This window comes from Aristolochia californica, unplaced genomic scaffold (genome assembly GCF_029961685.1).
Source record: "Aristolochia californica isolate CCGP_79_NKW_82.1479 unplaced genomic scaffold, dmAriCali1.0.hap1 SCAF_1, whole genome shotgun sequence".
NCBI lineage: Eukaryota > Viridiplantae > Streptophyta > Magnoliopsida > Piperales > Aristolochiaceae > Aristolochia > Aristolochia californica.
The window spans coordinates 5,844,221-5,871,077 of record NW_027181770.1 but is presented as its reverse complement, the minus strand read 5'-3'; the positions used below and the strand labels follow the sequence as shown (position 1 = coordinate 5,871,077).

General features: G+C 38.3%; 2 protein-coding genes and 1 non-coding gene across 6 annotated transcripts; 2 read left to right on the top strand and 1 right to left on the bottom strand.

The window, feature by feature from the left end:
• Positions 1–9,909: 9,909 nt before the first annotated feature.
• LOC137957325 (chaperone protein ClpD, chloroplastic-like) lies at positions 9,910–15,706 on the top strand. 2 transcript variants are annotated; one of them, XM_068805083.1, is made up of 12 exons: positions 9,910–10,627; positions 11,328–11,488; positions 11,604–11,833; positions 11,930–12,038; positions 12,120–12,250; positions 12,399–12,500; positions 12,610–12,891; positions 13,434–13,552; positions 13,669–13,963; positions 14,196–14,429; positions 14,523–14,759; positions 15,203–15,706. In XM_068805083.1, exons 1-12 carry the CDS (start codon positions 9,942–9,944, stop codon positions 15,512–15,514), a joined length of 2,898 nt encoding a protein of 965 aa, XP_068661184.1. In that variant the 5' UTR covers positions 9,910–9,941; the 3' UTR covers positions 15,515–15,706. The 2 variants fall into 2 exon arrangements, with proteins under 2 accessions (XP_068661184.1, XP_068661191.1); XM_068805090.1 differs by lacking the exon at positions 15,203–15,706 and having other exon boundaries at positions 14,629–14,749.
• A 298-nt stretch (positions 15,707–16,004) lies between these two features.
• Positions 16,005–16,077, top strand: TRNAF-GAA (transfer RNA phenylalanine (anticodon GAA)). The gene has a single exon. It is a non-coding gene; the product is annotated as a tRNA-Phe (tRNA).
• Positions 16,078–16,711: 634 nt separating this feature from the next.
• LOC137943931 (putative casein kinase II subunit beta-4) lies at positions 16,712–26,856 on the bottom strand. 3 transcript variants are annotated; one of them, XM_068789383.1, is made up of 6 exons: positions 26,577–26,856; positions 21,198–21,384; positions 19,488–19,706; positions 18,248–18,354; positions 17,999–18,164; positions 16,712–17,156 (listed from the first exon to the last, which is right to left on the bottom strand). In XM_068789383.1, exons 2-6 carry the CDS (start codon positions 21,376–21,378, stop codon positions 17,017–17,019), a joined length of 813 nt encoding a protein of 270 aa, XP_068645484.1. In that variant the 5' UTR covers positions 21,379–21,384; positions 26,577–26,856; the 3' UTR covers positions 16,712–17,016. The 3 variants fall into 3 exon arrangements, with proteins under 3 accessions (XP_068645484.1, XP_068645477.1, XP_068645492.1); XM_068789376.1 differs by lacking the exon at positions 26,577–26,856 and having other exon boundaries at positions 21,198–21,556; XM_068789391.1 differs by lacking the exon at positions 26,577–26,856 and having other exon boundaries at positions 19,488–19,691; positions 21,198–21,556.
• Between the last annotated feature and the right edge of the window lies 1 nt (position 26,857).

Here is a 26,857-nt window from a genome sequence, read left to right as displayed (position 1 = left end):
CCTGTATTTCTTGTGAAGAAACATGACAGCTCTTGGAGGTTTTGTGTTGACTACAGAGAATTGAATGCCAAGACGATCAAGACAAGTTCCCTATACCAATAGTGGATGAGTTACTAGATGAATTACATGGTGCTCAATTTGTCACTAAATTGGATTTGCGGTCGGGTTATCATCAAGTAAGAATGTATCCCCCGAATATTGAGAAGACAACATTCTGCACCCACCACGGTCACTTTGAGTTTGTAGTGATGCCCTTCGGTCTATCCAATCTGCCTTCCACTTTTCAGGCCTTAATGAATGAGGTATTTAGTGCATATCTCAGAAAGTTTGTTTTAGTATTATTTGACGGTATTTTAATCTTCTGCAAGTCTTGGAACCAACACTTAGAAGACTTATGCCTTGTCTTCCAACTTCTCCGAGCACATCATCTCTACTTAAAACGTTCCAAGTGTTCTTTTGGAAAACCTCAGGTGGCCTATATGGGTCACATCATAACAGCAACAGGGGTGACTGTGGACCCGAAAAAAATTGAAGTCATAACACATTGGCCCCAACTAGGCCATATTTCTGCGCTAAGGGGATTTTTGGGTTTAGCTGGCTATTATCGAATGTTCATTTAGAATTATGGTCCATTAGCTGCTCCTTTAAATAGCCTTCTTAGACGCAATGCCTTTCAATGGAATGAAGCTGCCCACCAATCATTCAATGCATTCAAGCAAGCTTTAGCATCAGCTCCAGTGCTACAGTTACCAGATTTTGGGGCTGTATTTGTGGTCGAATGTGATGCTTCGGGAGGAGATATTGGGGCAGTGCTTCAAATATCCTAGCAACCTATTGCCTATTTCAGCCGTCAACTAGCAGACCACCATCACAAATTACCAACCTACGAACGAGAACTCATTGGTTTAGCGAAGGCAGTTCGACATTGGAGGCCTTACTTGTGAGGAAATTTTTTTATCATCAGCATTGACCACTATAATCTGAAATTTTTGTTGGACCAAAGGTTATCCACCTCCCCCACCTCCCCCACAATAGCATTGGATTAGCAAATTAATGGGTTTTGACTTTACGGTGGAACATAAGGCGGGTACATTGAACAAAGCGGCTAATGCTCTGTCCCGCCGTTCAAAAGAACCTCAACAAATTTGTGCCATTAGTCATCCCAAACCTCTCCTGCTGGATTCAATCAAAGAGAAAATCCAACACACACTAACACTCTAGGACCTGTATCAACAGATTGTTGAAGGGAAAATGCCTTCGAAATGGTCCCTTCAAGACAAAATCATTTTATATAATCGGCGCATCTACTTATCCTCCTCTTCACCTTTGATTGCAGTGGTATTATCAACTTATCATGACAACACTCATGAAGGTATTCACAAAATGTTACATTGGATTCGAGAGGATTTTTATTGGGAAGTTATGAAATTAACAATTGCAAATTATGTGGCTACTAGTCAAGTTTGTTAAAGGAACAAGGCCCAAAATTTAAGCCCAGCGAGTGTTCTCCAACCACTCGATCTTCCCACACAAGTTTGGTCGGACATTTCTATGGATTTCATTTAGGGCCTCCCTAAGGCTTCGGGGAAGTCTGTCCTTTTTGTGGTGGTCGACAGATTTTCTGTTGTGGACTCAATAGCAGGACGAGTCATCCAGAGGCGACGCGGTGAGTTGACTCAGGCGTAGTGACACAGTAGAATTATGAGTTAAAATGGCTTATGCGTACATGTCTTTTAATTATTTGATTCATGTAAGTAGGGAAACCTTAATGGCATTCTTGTAATAACTCTGTTTTCGGATTTAGCTTAAGGGCTATCGAATGGAATGAAAAACTAAGAAAGGATTTGGGATCTGCGTTCTCCCTAAGGAACCAGGGTAGGCGTTCCCCTAGAACCCAAGGTGTAGACTCCCTTCGACGAGTCTAAATCTCCTACTTCGGCACCCTTTTCCATCCTCTCTCTTCCGTAATCCATTTTTAACCCACGTTCCCACCAAATCGACATCATAGGGAGACCAGAGAGGTCTCGGCGACCAAGCTCTACCGCAGAAACTCAAGGCGACTTTTTCCATAGATAAGTGATTCGATCCATGGTCAGAGACCACAACATTTTCCAAATATGGCCACTTTATCCCATTAGAGCACCCTTATACAACTGCTAGCGTGGTGCAAGTATTCTTCTTCGATATTGTCCACCTACATGGCATTCCGGAGTCCATTGTGAGTGACAAGGATTTCGTCTTTACCAACCAATTCTGAGAGACCTTTTCAGGTTATGTGGGACCAAACTCAAATTTTCCTTGGCTTATCACCCTCAATCTGATGGCCAAACTGAAGTGGTTAACCGCACCGTTGAAATGTATTTAAGGTATTTTGAGGGCAACCGTCCTAAACGTTGGGTCGAATGGATCCATTGGACGAAGTATTGCTATAATACATCTTTCCACACTGCCTTACAAGATACCCCCTTCTGAATACTATATGGGCAAGAATCCCCTCATTTGCTCTCTTATGTTTCAGGTTTCACCTGAGTTGATGCGGTTGACCATGCCTTTATGGGCCGTGATCAAGTGCTGCAATATACTGTCCAACGCCTTCAGAAAGCTCAGGCTCACATGAAAGAATATTATGACCAAGGACACCGGGATGTTCAATACAATCCAGGTGATGTAGTGTGGCTCCGTCTCCAGTCTTACCGACAAAATTCCATTGTTGGCCGTCGACACAAGCTCTCTCCTAATTATTTTGGGCACTTCATTATTCTTCAGTGAGTTGGCCAAGTGGCTTATAAGCTACAACTTCCTCCAGATTCCAAGTTTCACAATGTTTTTCATGTGTCCCTTCCCAAGCCGTTCAAGGGGCCAACACCACCTCCAACTCCATTTTTGCCTCTAGTTGAAGATGGGCGCGTTCTTCTCACACCATCCACTATTTTGAGCACTAGACAGGACAAGAATAGGTGGGAAGTCCTTGTTCAGTGGGCCAATGTCGATGCAACTGAGGCCAATTGGGAGGATGTGGACGTGTTTCAACAAGTTTATCCTACCTTCGAGCTCGAGGACAAACTCTTTCTCTAAGGGGGGAGTTATGTTGTGGACTCGATAGCGAGACGAATCATTCGAGGCGAGCAGATGCGTTGGTAACTTAGTGGGTGGATGCACATTCAAGTACTTTAGGATTTATAATTTTACCTTGTTTATTTATTTGGTAAGAGGTTATAGCCAATGATGGCATTTGTGTAAATTGTCCGTTCGGATTCGTTTGCGTGGTTAGCCTCTAAAAGGGCTCACGAAAATGAATGAAGCAAGTCTATTTTCACTCAGAAACAGGATCGGCGTTCTCCTCCAAAGAACCTTAGGATCGGTGTTCTCCTAAAATGAACCCAAGGGTACAGGTCTCCCCTGTACGAGCCTGATCATTGCTCCTTCTTCCATCTTCTTCTCACCAACATAGGTCGCCCAAGCAAATCGGGACGTCCTGGTTTAAACCCAGCCCCTCTAGATGATCTCTCCCGTCACCAAGTCACAAGGTCGATGGTCCGGGACCATAACAGGGCCATTTGTGTATGGCACCTTAAAAACTAAAAGAAAATTTTTAGAATCTATTTTAATGTGGGCAAGCTCTCTGTGGAAACTTAGTTCACAACCACTATTAGACGAGATTTTTGGGTAGCCCCATATCATGTTGACAATGGGCAGTACTTTTTTGTGCAACTAAAAAGTTCAATGGTTCTCTTGAGTGTAGGGGTGGCATCGAGCCGAGCCGAGCCGAGCCCGAACCTGCTTATGTTCGAGTCGAGCTTCATTTAAATATTTTGAGCCGAGCTTCGAGCCGAACCTCGTCTCGAGCCTAAAATTGTTATCGAGCTCGAGCCCAACGAGTTCGAGCCAAGCTCGAGCCTCAACATACATTTAAAACTTTTCAAAAAATATATATCGAATAAAATGTATATAAAATTATGCATACATTTTACATAAAACTGGGTATAACTTATATATATAATATGTGTATAAGATTGGGCATAACCTCTACTTAAAATTGAGCATAATCTATATATATAATACATATAAAATTCGGCATGACCTCTACTTAAAATTGAGCGTAATCAATATACATAATACCTGCATAAACACTCCATAAACACTCCATAAAATTGTCTATGCATTCCACAAACACTTCATGAAATTGTTTATACACTCCATAAAATAATCTAAAAACTCCTTACACTGCTTAACATTATAAATAAACTCCATACAATAATCAAACACAACAAAATTACATAAAATATCACTATCAATTTACAATCACCCAAATAAAAACTATAAATTCTTTAAATAAAATCCTATTACTATTACAGACTTACTAGAAAATTACAAGAAATATTTTAAATTTTTCTTAGGAAAGTTAAATGGACCTCTTATTGCCTTTTTCTAAGGAAATAAATAAAAATTAATAATTAATCTAATATATTATTATACTTATCGATAAATTTTTAATCACATAAAATGTCAAACACAAATTTGCTATGAAAATTGCCTCATGCTCAAAGTATTATATCATCAACTATCAAATACTTATTCAAAATTTTTCTATATGGTTTTCTAACCCATCTTGGCAAGAAAATCCTACTTGGAAAATTATATGATTTTTTAAAAAGAATTTATATTTAAAAAAATATTTTGAAAAAATATGAGGCACTAATGGTCCCTATATTTCTATTAAAAATGTCTTTTCAACATTTATTGAAAAAACCACTAATAGTCTCTAGAAACGTATTTCTACTAAAATATCTTTTCAATTTATTTAAGAGCCATGAGGAAGGGACAAAGAGTTTTTTTTCCTTGTTTATGATCTTGCACGTAGGGGTGGCTTTGAATAAATTATATATAAAATTATGCACACATTTTAAAAAAATATAATGATAGGGGAGGTTCAGGATTGAATTTCAATAATGGATTAAAATGCACCAATATTAATATTTTTTACTCCAATTGTTGTCTAGCTTATTTTGTAATTTTTTAATCTGGCCATAATTTATTATGGCCTCCTTAGTGCCCCTAGATAAAAATTTATATTCTAGGAAAAACTAAAAATATTTTTCCTATGATACATATTCCAAAAAAAAACCTTTAAATAAAATCTTATTACTATTAGTGACTTATTAGAAAATTATAGGAAATATTTTAAAATTTTCTTAGGAAAGTTAAATGGACCTTTTATTGTCTCTTCTAAGGAAATAAATAAAAATTAATAATCAATCTAATATATTATTATACTTATCGATAAATTTTTAATTAAATAAAATATCAAACACAAAATTGCAATGAAAATTGCTTCATGCTAAAAGTATTACAGCATCAACTGTTAAATACTTATTCAAAAATTTTCTATACAGTTTTCTTTCCCATCTTGGTACGAAAAATGTTACTTAGAAAATTATATGATTTTTAATAAAAAATTTCAATTAGAGAAATGTTTAAAAAAACATGAGACGCTAATAGTTTATAGAAAATTATTTCTATAAATTTTATTTTTAATTTTTTCCAGAGGAAACACTTTTTTTATTTTTTTATTTTATGATCTCGCACGCATGTGCGAGATCATCTTCTCCCGAGGAAGGGGGAGATTATTTCTCCCCTGTTCTGGTTTTCCGCCGAGACGACGCGGAGGGAAGGGGGTTACGGCGCCGGGGAGGACCTATCGTCGGGGATGATGGCCACGATGGAGTCAGCGGTGACGGAAGCGGCGGCGACAGAAACAGAGGCGACGACGAGGAGAGGAAGAAATCGAATGGACGGCCACAGAGGCGGGCGGCGAGCAGCTGCGACGGCGGTATAGACGCCGGCGAACAGCTACAACGGCGGTAGAGGCAGCGACAACAACCGATGGGAGGGGTCGGCGGTGACGAGGGGGGTGGAAAAAATTTTCCCCCCCTCGCTCTCGCTCCCGCTCCCCCGCTCGCTCGCGATCCAATTACCGATTCATACCGATCTGACTCATTTCGAGCCGGCTCGCGAGCCGACGAACCGAACCTAGCTTCGGTCGAGCTCGATAAATGACGAATCGAACCGAGCCGAACTGAGCCGGCTCGGTTCGAAGCCACCTCTACTTGAGTGGGCACGGGTGGGCTTGTTCTTATAAAACGCTAACTCAACTGAACTCTCAAGTTTATAATGGGCAGTGGATTCCCAGTTAAAATGGTTAACCGATTAACAAGTCCTCGGACGAATGTAGACCCTAATGACGAAGGGAGAGCCATGGCCCATGACCCGTCCCATTGGTAGAGGGGGATTAGTGCATATTTCTTGTCCCGGCCCTCTTTCAAATCAAGGCTAATTTTATTACTTTTGTTAAAAAAAATATTTGTCATTCTATGAACCTAGTTGACTTATAGGGTTCAACCAGATCTCATAACCTTGATTTTAATTTTTTATTATTATTTAAATCCCTCAATTAATACAACTTTTGAAAGGATTCGTTATTTTATCCTTATATTTAGATCATAATAATTGTTAAGAAGTAAAAAAAGAGCATGTATATTGATTGACACATGGTTTTTTTATTTTATTATTTCTCTTTCAATTTCTCTCGCATTTTTCATGGGCATCCAAGCAAAAAAAAAAACTTTTTTCCTTTTTTTTTTCTCTTTCTTTTTCTTTTCTCTCGACTCTTTGTGTTCAAAACACAGCCTTAGCTCTTATATGTAGGAATACAAGGGAAATTTAAAAATTTTTGGTGGCTTAATTAGTTGTTTTTCTCTAGTTAAGGACTCGAGGACCCTAGGATAAAATTGACTATAGTTATTGGTAATTGGATTATGCCCTTGTTGAAAAATCTAAATTTTTGCTAAAATTCCTAACAAAATGGCAACAAAGTAGAATTTTTGTGACAATTAATCACGCCTTTTTAGCAGTCACAATGTAGCACAAAACTAAAGTTTCTTTATCAATATTATATAACCACTAACAAGTGCAATCATTGATAAAATAAGAAAATTAAATCAAAGACTTTTTTCAGTAAAATAAAAAATCGGAAATTTTTTTAAGAAAGTAAAAGTTCTCCCATAACCAAATATCATAAGATGATCGATAACAGGTCTAAGTTACTACCCAATCCAATTATTAGTCCTAAGTGAAGAATTACCAAGATCAGTTCATGGAGGTCGAATAAAGGTGGAGTTGTTTTTATCACAAACATAAAATTCTAATTTATTAACAAGTTCATTTATTTAAAAATTAAGTGTCTATTTGGAACCCTAAGAAAAGAAAAGAAAAAAATAAAAATTTGACCATTATTATTCCTAAAAATAATTAGTAAAAATAAGATAATAATCAAATTCTCATTTTATTAACTATTTTTGAAAATAATAATAGTCCAATTCTCTTTCTTTTTTTCGTAGGATTCCAAACAAACCCTAAGGGGGGGTTAGTCCACAATGAAGTGGAATGAATTCCCCCCGCATTACTTAGTTCATCCTATTTATGACGTTAGTCCAGAATGACTTGAATTGAAGTGAGATAACACCATTTCATTCGCTCAGGCAAAAGCGGTGAAAAGTTATTTCCTACCTATTTTGCGAATCATCAGCTTTCTACGTGCGACGCGCGTTGCTTCTTCCCCCCCCTATTCTGTTCTCCCTCTCGTCAGCCTCTCCAGACGTAGAGCCCCTTCGGCCTCCCTCTCTTCCCCCCCTCCGCGATTTTCCTCCCTCTGCCCCCACCCCCGTCGGTCGTCCTCCCTCTGCCCCCACCTCCGTCGCAGAGCACGGGAGGCTCTGTCGCAGAGCCCCTCGGCCTCCCTACTTTTCCGCTCCCCCCCCCCCTGTCGGCCTTCCTTCCTCCCTCTCTTGACCTCCGTCGCAGAGCACGGGAGGCCAGACCCCTCGGCCTCCTGGCTTCTCTCTCGGCCTCCCTATTTTCTCCCTCTCGGCGCACTGTTGGAGCGTCGCCTCCGTCGCCGTTGCCCGCTGCCGTCGTCGTTGCCAAGATCGCCGTAGAGGAAGACGAAGACGATATTTAATTTTTCCTAAGTTAGGAAAAATTAAACATCGTCATAATTGGTTTAATTATCCAATTAATTAAACCATTAGTTTTTCATTTTTTGTTAATATATTATTAATTAATAATATTTAAAATGTATATTATGTTATTGATAAATTAATATATTTATCTATTTATTATGTATTTATTTATTTTTATTAAAATAATGAGTTTTAATGTTAAACTATATCTTATGTTATTACAGAACAATTTATTTATTTATTATATTCACTTATGTTATTTTTAACTTTTTTATTTATTTTAAATAATTTATTCTAGTCACACGTAATTAGTATATTAATTTATAATAAACTATAATCATTAATTGGTTTAATTATGCAATTGTTATAATTAATTAAACCATAATTATTATTTTAATTTATAATAAATTATAATCATTAAGTAATATAATATAATTTTTCATTAATTAAGATATTAATATATTTTAATACTACACGTTAAATCACTTATAAGTGTAGTAACCACGCTTATTTTTGTTAATTATATGTTTAGGTATATGTTCTATTTAAGTATATTATAAAATGTTACTTATTCTCTTTTTTATATCATATTTTTCATTTGGGGGCACTAACACTGGAATCTGTTTTCCAGCCACTTGAACTTGTCTATACTAACACCCAAACATGAATTAAAGTAGAAGCAATTCATCTCACTTCAATTCAATTTTCCACTTCATTTCCACTTCATTGTGGACTAACCCCCCCCCCTAAGGATGAGTTGAGCTAGTTCAATTTCACATGGAGGAGAATTGTATCAACTTATTGTGACGGGGGATCGCTCCATTGTCATTTAAAGGAAAACCAATTAAAGTAGCTAGGTTAGGTGATTCCAGAGCACGCCTTACTAATCAATCAAGTTTTTACCAAAATTAGCTTGATCCAATTGAATCCGATTTGTTAGGCTCGCCTGAGTTCTGTGTTTTGAAAGCACCTTCCGATAAACTCTGAAAAATGTTATAAATTTATTGCTATTAATTTCTTGGTGGCTTAAAACATGAATTCAATCCACTTCTACTTGTTCATTCAAAAATATTTGTGTACCAATTTGACCCACCAAAGCGTGCAATCAAAGTCTAACCATCAAAACCACTGGTCCCTTTTCGTCCCAAAGTCTCCTTTTCAAGTCTTTCTGGATCTTCTTCTCTCTTTCTGGAAAAAAAAAAAAGAGAAAAAATGTCTTTTTCAGTTCTCAGACTCTCCGGTCTCTCGCTCAGTGCTGGGCTTTCAAACAAGCAGGTACCGCCGTACCGACTTTTACAAAAGGCACGCGATGCCATGCTTTCCGTATCAACAGACAAGAACGGATCTATCCTAAACGTGGAAGACAGAAGCAGCGGGTACTCCTTTGCGTTACGTCTTCCGCCCCCCTGTTTCTTCGACGTTCTTCCTTCCTGTTGCTGCGTCAACTTAAACCCGCAGCCTTGTAAAATCCGGCGTTTTTTCTTCAACTGCTCCGTCGGCTTCCCCGATTTACCCATTAAAAAAAAGCCCATTTACACTTCTCCTGAAATTAGTTGTTTCAGTTACAGAGACAATTGACAGCTGATTATGCTTAATTTTCTTTATTTCATTACCCTTAATGGAACTAAGGGAAGTATTGGGCTCAAAATGAGGCCCAGGCCCAAGTTACTGAAGACGACGTCGTCTTGATTGCTTCCTTGCGTGCAGGAGCTGCTGTAGTGGGTTCACAATCACTGTGATTGCGCTATGAACATCTAAAATACTGAGGAGAGAAATGTCAAACGCCGGCGTTTGCGATTGGTTTTTACTTTCCTGGTTCCTTCCCGTTTCCGAGTCTGCCCTTTGGGGGCTCAATAAAACTCCGAATTTAGTGGAAGCTCGGTAATTCCTTTTCTCCGTCTCTCTCTCTCTCTCTCTTTCTCGATGGAAACGGCTTCTTCTTCTTCCCCTCTGTCAACGCGTTTAATGAATTTCTCTCCTCTGCTGACCCAACATCGATCAAAACCACCTTTCTATGTACATCATCCCATCGTCTCTGCAAAGTTCAAGGCCTCGCTAGATTGCCATGGCCGAAGAAGACTTCTATCGGCATACCCAATTCGTCCCTTTAATTTATCGTCACCCTATTGTCCCGATTCGGGCCTTTATTCTTCTAGAAGAATCGCTTCTTCGACCCGGAAATTCCGGCGACGGCAGCAGCCAATTTCGGCGGTTTTCGAACGGTTTACTGAACGGGCCATCAAAGCGGTCATTTTCTCGCAAAGAGAAGCGATGGCTCTCGGCAGAGACATGGTATTTACGCAGCATCTACTTCTGGGTCTTGTAGCGGAGGACCGATCACCAAACGGGTTTCTCGGTTCTGGCATAACAATTGAGCATGCCCGTGAAGCCGTACGCAGCATTTGGCAAGATGATGGTTCTGCTTCTCCAAGCGGGAGTTCAGGTGTTACGTCTGCTACAGATATACCATTTTCAATCAGTAGTAAGCGAGTGTTCGAAGCGGCGGTGGAGTACTCGAGGAGCATGGGATATAACTTCATCGCACCAGAGCATATTTCCATTGGACTTTTTACGGTGGATGATGGGAGTGCGGGGCGGGTTCTTGAGAGGTAATTCTGATACTTAATGGCTCTTTTTGGGCTGTTATCGCTTGTGATCTAACGTCAATGTTTTCACCTGCTGACATCCATAGCTTTTGTATCAGAAAAGGTAAACGGTTTTGAATTGGCATGGACAGAAATCTAGTCTATTATTTTCGGTCGATCTCCATACTCCAAAAGAGAAAAAAAGACTCGTCGTTCATATCGTGTATTTTTTTCTCGTGATCGGTGATTCCTTTCCATGTTGGGTTAGAAGCATTTAACCGTTCAAGTCGACCTCGTTGTTGAGACGAAAATAGTTGTATCTGACAGTTCGTTTCAACACATTTGTCTTTCTATGCATGAGAATGTTCTAAGCTTCCACCTGGAAGTAGCTATTATCCGCTCAATGATGGTGTTTTTAGATAATTCAGAAACATACATCATTGAGTTCCTAATAGTTATCCAATGATGTTTCATATACTAGTTGTGCAATGAACCGAAAATGTTGTGCTGCCTAGTAACGCCGGACCAACAAAACTGATGAGCATTGGCTAGAGCTTTTCGGCATAATCCTGGAAATGGTAGTCATCGGACTGGATGCTTTTGCTGTGATGAATCATCTAGTTGAGCAACAGACTTGTTGATAACTGAATGTTAAACTGGAAGCACATAATAGAAAATGATCTAGTGATTCTGAAATTGGATTGACGGTGTATTTTGTCTACAGATTAGGAGTAAACATGGATCACTTAGCAACTGTTGCTGTTTCAAGGCTTCAAGGCGAGCTTGCCAAGGATGGTAGGGAGCCCCCAGCCACTTCTGATAAGACACGTGAAAAATCCTTAATGGGAAAAGCAGTTTCTGCAAAATCTGTTGGTAGAACAAAAGGTAGGTGGGCTGTGTAACGTCTCTATATTGGAAATAAAAGAAAAGTTATTTATGAGGATTCCAATAATTAGTGAAGAACAATCTAAACTTCTGATTGTGAAATCCTTCTCTACAGAGAAAAGTGTAATAGCTCAGTTCTGCGTGGATCTTACTGCTCGAGCAAGCAAAGGACTTATTGATCCTGTAATTGGTCGAAGCAGAGAAATTCGTAGGATTGTCCAGATTCTTTGCCGAAGAACTAAGAACAACCCAATTCTTTTGGGTGAACCAGGAGTGGGGAAAACAGCAATTGCTGAAGGACTGGCAATTAGTATTGATGAAGGAGATGTTCCTGTTTTCCTTTCGGTATTTATATTCTTCTCTTTCCCAAGCAACTTATATCGCTGTATTATTAGTAACTCTGTTTTAGCATTATTCTCAATGTATGTGCATGTAATGCAGGGAAAGAAAATAATGTCCTTAGATACAGGCTTACTAATAGCAGGAGCAAAGGAGAGAGGAGAATTGGAAGCACGTGTTACTAGTCTGATAAGTGAAGTTAAGAAAGCAGGTGTGCAAAATGTTCCCTTGGTATGCTGGGATTGAGTATCTTCGTCCCTGTGAGTGACACTTATTGTTTGTCAAAATGTAGGTAATGTTATCCTATTTATTGATGAAGTCCACACATTAATTGGGTCTGGCACAGTTGGTAGAGGAAGCAAGGGATCAGGTCTAGACATTGCTAACTTGATCAAGCCTGCCCTTGGGAGGGGTGAGTTGCAGGTAAAAATATTGTACAAAAAATTCTTAATATCGCATGTAATGGGCTTTATGCAATATGCCATCTTTGATATTAAATAATAAGAGAATAATACTCGTGTACTAAGTTTTATTGAAAATTTGGGAACTTAGTTGACACTTTTGTGGCCAGTGTATTGCATCAACCACAACGGATGAACATAGAATACATTTTGAAAAGGATAAAGCATTAGCTCGCAGATTCCAACCAGTGATGATTTATGAACCTAGCCAGGTGCCTCTCTCTCTCTTTCTCTCTGTGCTCTTGTGAGTTTTAATTGTTTAGTTAGTTTATTTGTCTTCCAAAAATTTAATGATGCTAGCGTCTCTGCAACCTTTTGTAGGAGGATGCTGTATTGATATTACTGGGCCTTCGTGAGAAGTATGAGGCCTATCATAAATGTAAATTCACTTTGGAAGCCATAAATGCTGCAGTATACCTATCAGCAAGGTATATTGCTGATAGAAATCTTCCAGATAAAGCCATTGATCTCATAGATGAAGCTGGAAGCAGAGCCTGTATGGAAGCATTCAAGAAGCAGAGAGAACAACAAATACATGTACTATCAAGGCCGCCCAGTGAATACTGGCAAGAAATCAGAGCTGTGCAGGCAATGCTCGAAGTGGTATATTGTGTTTTTGTTCCCTAATATTTTTGAGATTAGTTTCTGAAAAGTAAATGGTGAAAACTGACTTAGCCATCAAATTGATGGATAGTCCAATTCCTGTCCGACAAAGTTTACCCAGTGATTAAGACATGTAGATAGAATTAAAATAATCTGTTATAAAAAATGCTATGAAGCTGATCGTATTCTGCTTGCAAACAAAAAGAACATGTGGAAACTGGTTTCATTGGTTCGGCCGAGTAGACTAGTTCAGTGGCCAAACTGCAAAGGCACTTAGGTCATCTGTTTTATTAAGATATACATTGTTTTTAGCTGGCTTCAGGAACATTATTTTTGTGCTATGACTCCCCACACCACCATTTTTGCTTACTGGTGGGCTATGGCTTTTAAAACACTGTTTTGTGTGCTCCAGTTACCAATGTTGAACGGCCATTCCTGGAAAGTTTGTCTGATTGGATCCAAGTTACATGTGCAAGTAGTGTATGCATATGAATGCCAGTTGCATCTTTTTGTGCTGTTGAACCAGTTAATTATTTCTGCAGGTGCTTTCAAATAAGAGGAAGTACTCCATGAATCAGAGCAATGAAGATGGTGATGATGGTGAAATCAAGGGTGATATTGAACTCATCTCGGAGCCCCCTATCCCTGTGGATGATAAGGAGTATGTTTCTCTGTGTCCTTGTTTTAGCCATATAATAAAAAAGTAATTGTTGTAACGGACTTGTTATTTATTGCTACACTTATTTTCTTTTATTTATGACTTCTCCTTTGCGGCAGACCTGTAATTGTGGGACCTGATGATATAGCAGCTGTTGCTTCACTCTGGTCTGGAATCCCAGTTCAGCAGCTTACGGCTGATGAAAGAATGCTTCTATTCGGTCTTGATGACCACCTTAAGAAACGTGTTGTTGGCCAAGATGAAGCTGTCAGCGCAATCTCTCGAGCTGTGAAAAGGTCACGAGTTGGTCTCAAGGATCCAAACAGACCTATTGCAGCTATGCTCTTCTGTGGCCCCACTGGAGTGGGCAAAACTGAACTTACAAAAGCTTTGGCGGAGTGCTACTTTGGATCAGTAAGTGTTTTTTTTTTTCATTTACACAATGCTACAAATAGTGGATCTAAATCATGATTAGACCCACTATTTGTGGATCTAATTCTGGAGAAAAATGTTGTTATGCTTCATGTGGAAAAAAAATGATCACAGTTACCGGTCTGAACACTGGCAACCCATTCTCTAGTTTTGGACGAGCTACTCTTTACTTTAAATTTATTTCACTGTTTCCTAAAGTTGTTTCCTACTACAGGAGGCAGCAATGTTACGACTGGATATGAGCGAATACATGGAGAGGCATACAGTGAGCAAACTAATTGGTTCACCACCAGGGTATGTTGGATATGGAGAAGGTGGCACTCTAACAGAGGCTGTCCGGCGACGACCTTTCACAGTGATACTCCTTGATGAGATCGAAAAAGCTCATCCAGATATTTTTAACATCCTTCTCCAAATATTTGAGGATGGGCACCTTACTGACTCTCAGGTGGCTTTATCTTGAAAAGAAATTATAATAAGAGAAAACTAGTTTCATGTTTGCTTTATGTTTTGTTAAATTTATGTTGCTCGGAAACTTCAGGGGCGTAGGGTATCATTCAAAAACACCTTAATTGTCATGACTTCCAATGTGGGATCTGCTTCAATTGCCAAAGGAAGGCGCAACACCATTGGTTTCTTCATTTCAGATGACAGGGAGTCCAGTTCCTATGCAGGGATGAAATCCCTTGTTTTGGAGGAGCTGAAGGGTTATTTTCGACCGGAGTTACTTAATAGGATCGACGAGGTGGTTGTGTTCCGTCCTCTTGAAAAGACTCAGGTTTGTAACACTCTTCCATCTCAGTTTATGAAAAAAAAAACACAAAATTCAATTATGTAATCTGTCTGCAAACATCATTGCTGAATCATTTTTATTGAATTTTTTAAAAAGAGAAAAATTTCACTAACTTGTTATAATCTAGGTGCATGAGCACCTATTTATAAAAGAGGAAAGTAGTATAGTCCAATTACAATTAAACTACCCTTATCCCAGTTACACCTAAAGTTAAACACTAAAAGATAACTCCTAACATAATTAAACAACTAAACATAAATAGAAGACTAACATAACTAAAACAACTTTTAATTGAAACTCTTGTGTAAGACCCCCTTCCACAATAATTCAGGCTCTGTAAAGACTTCTTATCCTGTTTCTTCCACATGTTGTTTTAAATGTTGAGTCCAGGTACTAATTCCTTGTTCTCATTTCACTTGCCCTTTCAGATGCTTGAGATACTGAACATAATGCTGCGTGAGGTCAAGGCCAGGCTCATGTCTCTTGGGATTGGTCTGGAAGTGTCGGAGGCAGTCAAAGATCTGGTATGCCAATTGGGGTACGATCGCAGCTACGGCGCCCGCCCTTTAAGGAGAGTGGTAACTCAACTGATCGAAGATGTGCTTAGTGAAGCATTGCTAGCCGGAGATTACAAGCCGGGAGACACGGTTTTGCTGGACGTTGATGCTTCCGGACAGCCGTTCGTGAGCAACCAAACCGACCAGAGGAGTCACTTAACAGATACCACACAGACATTGTAGGTTACATAAGCATTGAAATGTATATCATTTGTTGCTCCAATTCAATTCATACGCAAAGCTCAGTTGGATTTTTTTCTTTTTTCTTTTTTGCATTGTAATACATGGGAGATTGTTTAAATGTATATATATACGGCCAGAAAAGCGTTGTATTATAATATTTTTGGATGAAACTGTTCTCTGTTATTGCACCAATTTTTATCTTTTTTAACGCTTCAGCCTGGGTTTTGGTTGCCCAGAAAAGATTGTAGGCCTTATAATTGATTTTGTCAGATTCTTTATCAAGAACATAACTGGTGAGGATCTTGCTTAGAATAATTTAATTAGAAAAAGGTCATAAATAAATAAAAATAATCAAATATAATAACTGAGGACTACGGGATCATATCGGGGCATGCGAAACTTTGTAACAGCAACGTGTACAATTAAACCTCAAATTTATAGCAGATTAATGTTTGTAATAATTTTTACAAATATTTGTATAAAAACTAAAGCGGGGATAGCTCAGTTGGGAGAGCGTCAGACTGAAGATCTGAAGGTCGCGTGTTCGATCCACGCTCACCGCATTTATGAAATTTTTTATATTTTTATATTTTATTTCTATTTATCAATGTAACTATAGTTCATTGACACTTTAAGCTGTGACAGACACTAGCGAACATAGTTAAGAAATTATGTTCTTTTATTTATTAAATCTCATATCATTTTAAAATAAATGATAGACATTACATGTATAAATTCCAGACCAGAAACCGATGAGATTTATTTTTCATCCCTGACCGTCGGGTCGGGTCGGGTCAGGTTCCCCGCCAAACTTGACCCGATTCCCACCCTTGGGTTTCTGATCAGCCCAACTTGCCTGAATAATTCGTTTTCATTATTTTTCTATTCCATTTGTTACAAGATCCTTTAAATCAGAATTGGCCCAGACTGTACATCCACTAGAGATTCACGTGGTCAACAAAGTCTTCTTCAAACCATAGGGAATAAATTCTACGGGAGACCCTGTCCTCACAATCTAAGCCATGCTATCATATCTCTAACTCAAACAAACATCCTAAACTGAGGATCAATCCCTGTAAAAATGGAAAAACTTCAAAACAACGCGGCAAACTATAAACGAATTCCGGAATAAGCCAGCTGACAGCGAATAATCACACCGGTGCTACTCCAATTTAAATTAGTTTGCAAACGCATATCTGAGACTTATAATGGCATTGAATCTGATATTTAAACTCATAAGAATTTTATCATAAATATAACAAAAGTGTGGACTTACATAAACAAGAGTCCACCTTGGCCAAAAAAAGATGGAAGAAGACCAACCTGAGCACTAATTATACCTCAGGCTCACTACAGGAGCATAACAATTCCTCGACGTGAAGCTAACCAAAAAACCCTATTGTACATCATCAGTTACCTCCTCCTACTCGGAGATCCCTTCCAGGACAAAGCTCCCCCTTCAAGGAAAAGGAATGGAAAACTTCAAAAATGATCATCCGGGGTCATCTCGTTGGTCCTTTGTGAAGCTTGAACCCAAAGACTCGGGGCACGTACGTTTGTACAGGTTTTGCAGGCTTTGCAGAAGGGTACGTCATCAAGTACAAATGTGGAAATGTGGTACCAATAAAAACTCCATCCATATCTAGACAAAAGTCAAGAAGAGAACTGCAGATTGACAAGTAAAAGATACAGGAACATGAAATCTCATACCAGCATATTGTACAGGTATATTACCTTCTCCACATCAACATAGATTTACACAACCTGGCACACATCATAGGGATAAGCATAATATTAAGGTATGGATGACAATATCCCTCTAAGGTGGGTAAAATCAATATTGAAGAAATCTATTGCCCAACCAAATAAAAGTATTGGCTAATTTGTTAGGATCTCAACTTCTGGGTGTTGTATTGGGATAGCCCAATATAAGATAAGGTTTCAAGGGTCTTTGCTCTTTTACGTTCCATCAACTCAAGAGCTTTTGGCATATTAACCAAATACCAATATGCCAAAAGCTCCAAAAATGGAAAACAAAAATTTATATCAATTAACCTACCCTAAGTTGAACCCCCACATGATCATAACAATCTACTATGCATCCATGTTAGCATCTATAGTTACCCACTCATTCTATGAATGTTTTCATTCTAGATCTCAAGTACCTCTCTCACATTTCTTTTAATAGTTTCAATCTGCCACCAAGTGGCCTTTTCCATAGATTACACTTTCCAGGACTCAGACAAGAAATCCAATTCTATATGTTAAGATCCAAATCAATACGTTAAAAGCTCTAAAGCTGATGAAATGCACAACATCAAACCCCCATCTCATTCAAGCTAGCCCAACCCAACAGCCATGCCTAAGGTTGGGACTCACAAGATCAAAACACCAACCTTTAATATTAGTGCTCACCCAACTGTATCGAATGGGATTGGTTAAAAAGATAATGTAGCAAAAATCAACTTAAAAGCATGAGGATACTGCTCTGGTATTTGCATCTGGGTATGTACAAATCTTCGCACTTGGGACAATAGATCTTAACATAATCATGACTGGGAATGTCTGATGTACCCACTGGCAGGCATGGTTGCCCTCCACAAAAAACTCGAGGACATCTTCCAAATCCAGCTCTCTTATACTTTTCATGCTGCAAGAGCATATAGTAAAGATATAATACACCACAGGCTACAACACATTACACAAATAAATCAAATAAAAAATAAACTCTACCATTGCATTTAAACCTTTGGCGGTTAAGATATAACGAGCATGTATTAGACCATATAACAACTCCGCTGCAGATTCAATGTCATTGTGATCTTCACAGTCCATCTCACCTGAAATAATCTCCCATAAGCATATTTTACTACTATCAATCAATTAATAAAGAATTCATTGAATACAATTAAAAAAAAGGGTACAGTGATCAACTCCAATGTTAACAAATCCGATTGAGCCGGGTTCAACTCAACCCATCCCCCCTATCAAGGTATGATAGTGCAAAAACCTGAGGGGGAAAATCGGACAACTTGATCGTTTTGTAGTTTCATCGACAAACCACAAAAAACATAAAAGATCGGACTCTACTTCCCTCCCTTTCTTTAACTGCACCAATGGGGGAGACCCTCCCAACTAGAAGAATGAAAGGTGGGGGTAGAGGGGCTCCACCCCATCCTCAACCTTCTTTCTGCCAGTAGGGGAAGGTCTTCCAAATGGTGAGTTGAAAGGCTCCACCCTGACCTCTTTGTTCGTTACATAAAGGCCAGAGTGCAGAGGGAGCTGCTCCAATGGGGGAGACCATCCCAACTAGAAGAATGAAAGCTGGAGGGTAGAGGGCTCCACCCCATCCTCTTTCAACCAGTAGGTGAAGGTCTTCCACATAATGAGTTGAAAGGGGGAGGGAGCTCCACCCTGATCTCTTTGTTTGTTACATAAAGGCCGGGGTGCTCTCCCCCCCCCCCCAGAAAAAGCTGGGAGAAATTCTGCAGTCGATGTTTTTTAAACACTTGACATTATGAAGAATCACCTAGAGGCTAGACCCAATTGAACCAGGTTCCATAGGTCCCAGTCAAATAACTAGGTCATTGAAGAGGTTGGTTTCTATAATATTGATGTGCTCATTTTTTATAAAGAAAATAAATATACACCACACCATTATAAGAAATCTGAAGTCTTCCAAACCTAATACCTTCCTACAAATTTTCTATCTATTACATGGAGATGAAGTTTTCAATGTGAATGTGAGAAGAGACAGCTATAGCATTCTGAAAATAGACTGAATCAAGAAAATATAAATCAGCCACTCTGGCAATAAACTTGTGTGAACAAAAGATAATTAAGAAAAATGATAACTACATCGTGCATGACAACAAAAAAAGCACTGAATGTAAAAGCATTTGTCAAAGAACTAGGGGTGTCTTGTATCACAAAAGATGTTGACAAACTGTAGAACAAGATATAAGGAACATACCACTCAAAGAATCATTGTCCAAAATCAGATCCAAGGCATAATCATAATAGGGAACCAGTCCTTGAAGTCCACACAAATTAAAATCATCTTGAATGTAATCCTCATCGACTTCACAAAGGAGCTCATTTCCTCTTAAACCGCAAAACCAAGAGATCCATGTCGAATCATCTCCCTCAGAACTGCTAAGATCTGTCTCCTCGCTCCCTGTCTCAGAAAGTTCTTAATAAATGAAAAGAACATCAACAAAGTAAAGTTAGACACATAATTCTGAAGGAGGTAAAAGGAATTAACACAATATAACCCAATTGCATATCTAAATCTGATAAAACACGTTTAACTTTCAAAAAGAGAAGTAAAAAAAAAAGCAATACATGATACACTGCAGATAATCCTATGAAACTCTCCATGCATTTAGTCTCTTAAGTGAAGAGATAAAGCTCGGTAATTAAAGGAGTAACCGGGCGTGCACTTCCCCGAAATTCTGGTAGCCAAATGCAGGTGAACATCATTATGCGGTACAATCCTGTCATACTTGGTATTACTAGATGAGTTGTCCCCCCTCATGAAATAGGAATGAATTTCATTTTGCACAACACAAAAACCTATGCCAAACTAACAACGTGAGAAAGGAACTGGATGAAGTTTTCCCAGTATAAAAAAAAAAAAACTGCAAAGCAAGCAGGACCACATATGACCACACAATAAATTGAATACTTCAAATAATTTTCAGTCTACCTAAGGGCTGATCCCAGGGACGTAAAGCGAGGGAGGTGGCATGGGCTGGGAAGGCACAACTAATCTAACAAAAATAGCTTTGACAATGGTACTGCGCTGAAATATTTTCATTCGCCGCGGAAAGTGGTCCCAGTGATGGAAGTCGTCCAGCAAGCACTCTTTCGCGGTCAAGTCGAAATCAAAAGTGTGGAGTGGTTGGTCCAATCCACCAATGTATTCAAATAATTTTCTTATAGTTGTCATAAATCAACAGTAAAAAAAATCAAAACATCAAATTTCATTTTTTTATCACAAGTAACTAGGCTAGAACTCAATGCCAAACAGAATGTTACCTCACAAGATATGACCACCATCATCATCGTAGGTTTCTTTAAACCATCATGACATGCCCCGTCAACCTATTCTATCATTTGCAAGGTTCATTGCTAGCCTGGCTTCCTCCCATCTTTCCTCACTACGTCCAACAACGTCGTCTTTTTTTTTTTTTTTTTCCACCCCAATTCCTGCTGGTCCATCAACCAGCAATAAACTATAGGCCCTCTATGAAACTAGCTCAAACTACAACAATGAATCTGCTTATTCCCCCACTCATGCTCGCCAGGTGAAAAAGAATATAGTTCACTGAAATAGCAAATTAAATGAGTTTTAAAGATCTTGGTGGCTTTTATACAGCAAAAAATGACTAACTTTCCATGTTCCTGTGTCTATGGCATATGATGTAAAAATAGCCCCCACCAATCACCAGATTATCATCATTAACTATTAGATATCATTATAATTACTATAACAAGAGTTGTTCCTGCAATACGGTAAAAGAAGCCACGGAGAAAAAAGTTCACACTCAACGTATACAGAGGAAGTAGCTAAAAACAAGTGATAAAGGAAAACTCTTTACTAACTAGGCTGGCGGGTGCTCTCTCCGATTCAAGGTCAGTGCAAGAAAAAAGAAAGGGAAAAAGTAGGAACTTCCAGTACCTGGAGGAGATTGAACGTTTAGCTTGGTCTCCTTACTCCTGGGCGCCGAAGTGGAGGCGCTTTCGGGCCGCTTCTTAGTCATCAGACTAGGAGGAGAATTCGAAGGAGACATGGTCGTCGGCTTCTTGTACTTGGAATCAGATCTTGAGATAACGGCTCGAGTCGAAACTCTCATTGACATTTCGATCTACTAAGAACGAACAAATACGCAAATATAAACTATACATCAAAAACTCCCTTACGGGGGAAAGAACCAGAGAAACAGGACACAAATGAATCCTCTTGAAACAGAAAAGAAGCCCTAACCCTAAACCTAACCCTGACCGAAGCTGAGGGAAAAAGGGACGCGAGCGCTATACCAAATAAGTAACTTCAGATAACACATTATTATCTCATTTTCTCTGAAGCCATCCCCATTTTTTAAACTTTTCGAGTTTTTTTTCGTATTTTCCTTGCAGATTCTCTGACTCCGTGCTCTTTTGTCGCTTTGAACTTTTAATGGAAGATGAGTGTTCAGAATCGTGTCTCGGCGGGCGGGTTGAGTGCACCGAGTCCAACCTGATTGGCTTTTTTCATCCAATCTTTGACTACGTCAAGTTGCACAATCTCAGCCGTCCATTTAAAACCCGATTCTTTTGATTTATCAGACTCAAAACCATGCCCTTGACTCATGAGACCATAGCACCTGTGAATCCCTTTGTATTTAACAAGAGAGGTTGGCATATCGGCAATAACTATAATACTTTTTATATTTCAAAATTTGAAGATAATTAATATGATATGCGAAAATAGATTATGGGTTAATATCAGGAAAAACTCTAAATTATTAGTTTAGAAAAACCTGAACTCCTAAGCCATATAATAAAGAAAAAACAGCCTAACCGACGAAAACAAAAGAATTTAAGGATTCAAGGTTCTATTGAATATAATTCCCCAACTCGTTAACGTCTGCCACAGCCACTACTTGCGGGCACAATCCTTGACAGCTTAACATTTTTCAATCTTCCTTTTGTCGCTAACAAGATCAGTACCAAACCTAGTACGACAAGCAAGGGTCCCGCAACTAAATCGAGGGTCTCCAATAATTTCATGGTCGGACCATCAATTAATCCCTCTTGGATGGACAAGCAAGCCTGTTCCGTGCTCAATGAAAAGTTCCCCTAATAACAAACAAACAAAGGCAAACGTACGAAACACCGCTTCAGTTCCAGAGATGTCAATAACAGACACAGAAAAGGTGCATCCATTGCGGTAACTGAATCCTGGTTTTGACCAATCACAATTACCACGACCACCACTCCTGTAAAGCAAGTGGATACCTAGTAGAGGCCAAAAACCATACCAGACCTCACAATCCAGTAAATGGTATTGAACTACTACATGCCCGAACCAATTTCCACAGGAAAAAAAAAGGAAACCAACTAATTTGCATAGGCTAACCAGTAACCATCTCCGTTTAGCTGTTCACTAAAGAAGAGCTGTTTACAGTTCAACACTTGAAAAAAAAAAGACCAGCAGTAAACATGCATTCCTTACAAAAGCATGACTTCACCACTTAATCGTACTCACTACTGTAAAGACAAGTATAACAAGGCACAATCATTTGCAGGGTTGTTAGCTTTTAGCTGGGAGAGGTCAAGAAGAGGAAAAAATATTTATGCAGTAAAACCATTATTTGTGACTTAGGCCTTTGGTTCAATGGCCACATGGGGGGTTTTTCTAGTGTGAGGTCTTTGGTTCAAGTCTCATAAGGGGTAAGAGGTGGGTGTGCGTGTGCCTAATCAACATTCAAAAGAAAAAAAGACCATTATTTAACTTAAAAGGTGTCAAGTGATCGAGGTAAAACACAAACTCTATCACCTAAACAAAATGATTATTTACATAATAAAGCAAAGAGTTAACCAAAAGTTGACGCATAATTGCATAAAAACTCAGGTACTGAGTCACATAATCAATGCCTGGAGAACAAATAAAGAAACATGGCAAATGAAAAGGCTGCTGGCTACAGATACTGATGTCAATTCCATGCTTGGAGAGGAAAAATTCTATAAACAGTTTGTACCCAAGAGAAAAATGAATATAACTAACACAGTGACAATTATTTAATTATCGGGCTCGTACCAAACTAGAGATCGAATACTTCAAAATGACAATTTCAAACTTTCTCCAACACAACGAAATTAGGTTCCCACTGAGTCACATAATCAATGCCTGGAGAACAAATAAAGAAACATGGCAAATGAAAAGGCTGCTGGCTACAGATACTGATGTCAATTCCATGCTTGGAGAGGAAAAATTCTATAAACAGTTTGTACCCAAGAGAAAAATGAATATAACTAACACAGTGACAATTATTTAATTATCGGGCTCGTACCAAACTAGAGATCGAATACTTCAAAATGACAATTTCAAACTTTCTCCAACACAACGAAATTAGGTTCCCAAGATGGCTTACCTAACAGCATTGTTGTCATCTAACAATCAAGAGCTACAGTAAGACCATATAGATGAAGTAGAATATAATTTATAAACGAAACTACCCTTAATGGGAAAAATATTTTGCTCATATAGATTTATGATTTAAAATAATATCATTATAGTTTAAGATTGTCAAAATTAGGATGATCCTAAAGCAGAACAACACCATAATTTTGTGGCCCTCTCTGTAATGTGGATAAGGCAACTTTATAGGGAGCTTTATCAGATTAATCAAATTAAACCTCAATCTCTTTTGGAAAAAGAGAATCTTTTTTTAAATGGTGATGATTTTATTAAGGAGAAAAAAGGAAACAAAACGTTAGGGAGGGAAGAAAAAACCTCCAGAAAAATACAAGCTAGAGAGGCAAACTAACAACTAGCAGCCTCTTTACCTAAGGAATCTCCCATGCTGTTAGCAGCCTAAGGGTGTGGACCCAGCCAATACCTCTCTTTTGAAAGAGAGAAATCTAACCTCCACATGAAAGAAAAATATAATAAAACTAAAATTTAACCCTTTTGGCTTTAATTCTTGCCAGCTGGTTCATTCTTGTATCTCTTATATTAACCTATAGTGTTATGTCTTGATTGATCCTTGTGTATTTTTTCTCTTCTCCTTAATGAAATCTCATATTCACCTTAATCAAATCTAATGATAGTAATGTCAAACGCCTAGCCAATACACCCAAAAGGCCGACCTGTTAGGTGCGGAAAACTACCGCCTACAAGAGTGGACGGAACCACTCTAACACCCACCCCGCCCATTCGGCTAGCCAATACAACCCAACAGACTGATCTGTTAGGTGTGAAAAGCTACCGCCTACAAGAGTGGACGGAACCACTCTAACAAGTAATAAAAACAATAACAAAAATAAAACACAATATTTTTCTAAAGTTGATTAGGAACAACATTTTTAGTTGGTCATCTAACCAATATAACTGAAATTGGACATACTGACTCTAAGATTAAAAAGAAGATCATAATGAGCAATTTAGTTATTCCTGAGAACAGGTTTTTTCCTCTATAATAACCGTAAATTTTGAATGATGCCTCCAACTGATTCTAGAGAATATCTTGAGCAACAGGAAAATGGTTATAGCTCTGTTTGTTCTTTTTCTTTCCCAATTGGCACTTTTTTCTGGGTAATGTCCAGTAGCATCTGTCACTTCCTCCTTTCTTAATAAAACTCAATCTCTTTTACAAAGAAAAAAACATAAAGGTTTTATTAGGGCAGCACCATTTTCTAAATCCGTGTAATACACAGTACTTTATTCATTTTAATTCATATCCAACATCACAAATCCTGTTTCTAACACTCCATAGTCACTGCTCTGCAGTTAGTGTGGCTTACCCGTTAGTTAGGTCTAATTGCTTAAGACTCAAAAGTTTTATTTTCTTTTTGAAAGTTAAACCAAGACTTTCCCTAAAAAATATATGACGTGGACCATTAAGATACAAGACTACCAAATTTAGTTGCATGTTATGGCTAACCAAATACACTTTTTTTAATGTTGCTATTCAAGGTTCTAGTTGGAATTGTCAAGTTAGAATTTGTTTTCTTTTCTCGAAAGACAGCTCCACCAAACAACTCAAGTTTCTAAATTTAACTGTTTTGCTTTTTTTACTTCAAAAAAAAAAAAAAAAAAACTTCCAAGTCTATGATAAGATTCTATCTATGTAGACCACTGATTATCTCCCATACACCTAAAGTGCTCCTTTGGAGAATTATCACCCCTTCACCCTGTCCCCCCCACAAAAAAAAAAAAAAAAAAAACAGTTAAATTTAGAAACTTGAGTTGTTTGGTGGAGCTGTCTTTTGAGACAAGAAAACAAATTCTAACTTGACAATTTCAACTAGAACCTTGAATAGCAACATTAAAAAAAAAACTTCCAAATCTATGATAAGATTCTATCTATGTAGACCACTGATTATCTCCCATACACCTTAAGCGCTCCTTCGGAGAATTATCACCCCTTCACCCTGACCCCCCCCCCCCCCCCCAAACAAATCCTTTTCCTCATCCATTTTCTTCAGTGAAATCTTTTTCTCATTGTTAAATAAAAAATAAAAAGCACCAGTTTTGAAAAACATTCTAACTTTTCCAAAATGTCTCTCCATTTCTGCCATGCTCTATTTCCATTTTTCCTCAAGATAGTCTTAATCATTTTATTATATTTAACAGCTTCAGGTAAATTCCAGCCAATTCAATGATTATGTTTCTTTACTGACAATCAAGTAAACCAAGTCTTTCATGGAGGTGGCAATATCCTTTTATAGTTTCTACATTTGCACAACAAGCCAATCTGAGCCTGAAAAACTAATGACACCATAATCATATATTGTTAAACCCATAGAATATAAACTAAAGTGTTTTATCTGTTCTTTTGCTTCTTTTCCTTACTATGACAAAATAATGTAAAAAGCTATATGCATCAGCTGATATAAAACAACCTATTCATTCAAGAAAATTCTTTTCGTTGAAGATCAAACCAGGAAATTACTTTAAGAAGAGCTGGAAGGTCCTTTTTTTCTTTTGTCTTTCTTATTTTGGTAAGAGAGTACAAATTTTCAACATGCAGCTAACATGAAGAACAAACATTTGATCAGCAGAAAATGTATATATATCCATGGTCCACATATAAACCATCATGTTCAAGTGTTAACTATGAAACACTTCAGCATAGAGCAGCTATCTTACAGTCTCTTCAGTCAAAATGGCGAGACTATGCTCAACGAGAGATGGCCACAATGGATTCAATACTTGAAGTATTGCCTACTCCTACAGGAAAGCGTCAGCGCATTGACTAACATAAACAAGAGAATTTGCAACATTTTGCAATAACTTGGAGAAGCTTTTAGTGTAGTATTCAGTGAAGTTAGTAGCCATCAAGACTATACTGACCGGGAACCAGATCCACTCGGTGGATCAGGGAATTCTCAATAGATGTTGACGAAGCTTCTGTTATGGAATTAGTTGAAGATCTAGGATCCTTTGATCGTCCCTGGTCCTCGGATACTCTATCCTGATCAATGCTCCTGAGTTTTGCCTCAAGAAGTGATAGAGTAGCATCTAAACGCAGCAATCTCCTGAAAATATAAGATTGAAGCTTAGAGAGGAAATGAATCTGAGCACTAGAACTGATGACGAATTCAAATTTTTGGCGGAAGTTGAATTGTTATGCA

What these genes read in the sequence shown, in the direction of transcription:
- LOC137957325 (XM_068805083.1), top strand. Translation starts at nt 9,942, where the DNA reads ATGGAAACGGCTTCTTCTTCTTCCCCTCTGTCAACGCGTTTAATGAAT. An exon ending in ATCTGTTGGTAGAACAAAAG is followed by an intron (nt 11,489 to 11,603) that starts GTAGGTGGGCTG and finishes CCTTCTCTACAG; the next exon opens with AGAAAAGTGTAATAGCTCAG. An exon ending in GGCACCTTACTGACTCTCAG is followed by an intron (nt 14,430 to 14,522) that starts GTGGCTTTATCT and finishes CGGAAACTTCAG; the next exon opens with GGGCGTAGGGTATCATTCAA.
- LOC137943931 (XM_068789383.1), bottom strand. Translation starts at nt 21,378, where the DNA reads ATGTCAATGAGAGTTTCGACTCGAGCCGTTATCTCAAGATCTGATTCC. An exon ending in CCAAAGGTTTAAATGCAATG is followed by an intron (nt 18,165 to 18,247) that starts GTAGAGTTTATT and finishes ATGCTCTTGCAG; the next exon opens with CATGAAAAGTATAAGAGAGC. An exon ending in CAGATGCAAATACCAGAGCA is followed by an intron (nt 17,157 to 17,998) that starts GTATCCTCATGC and finishes ACTTTTGTCTAG; the next exon opens with ATATGGATGGAGTTTTTATT.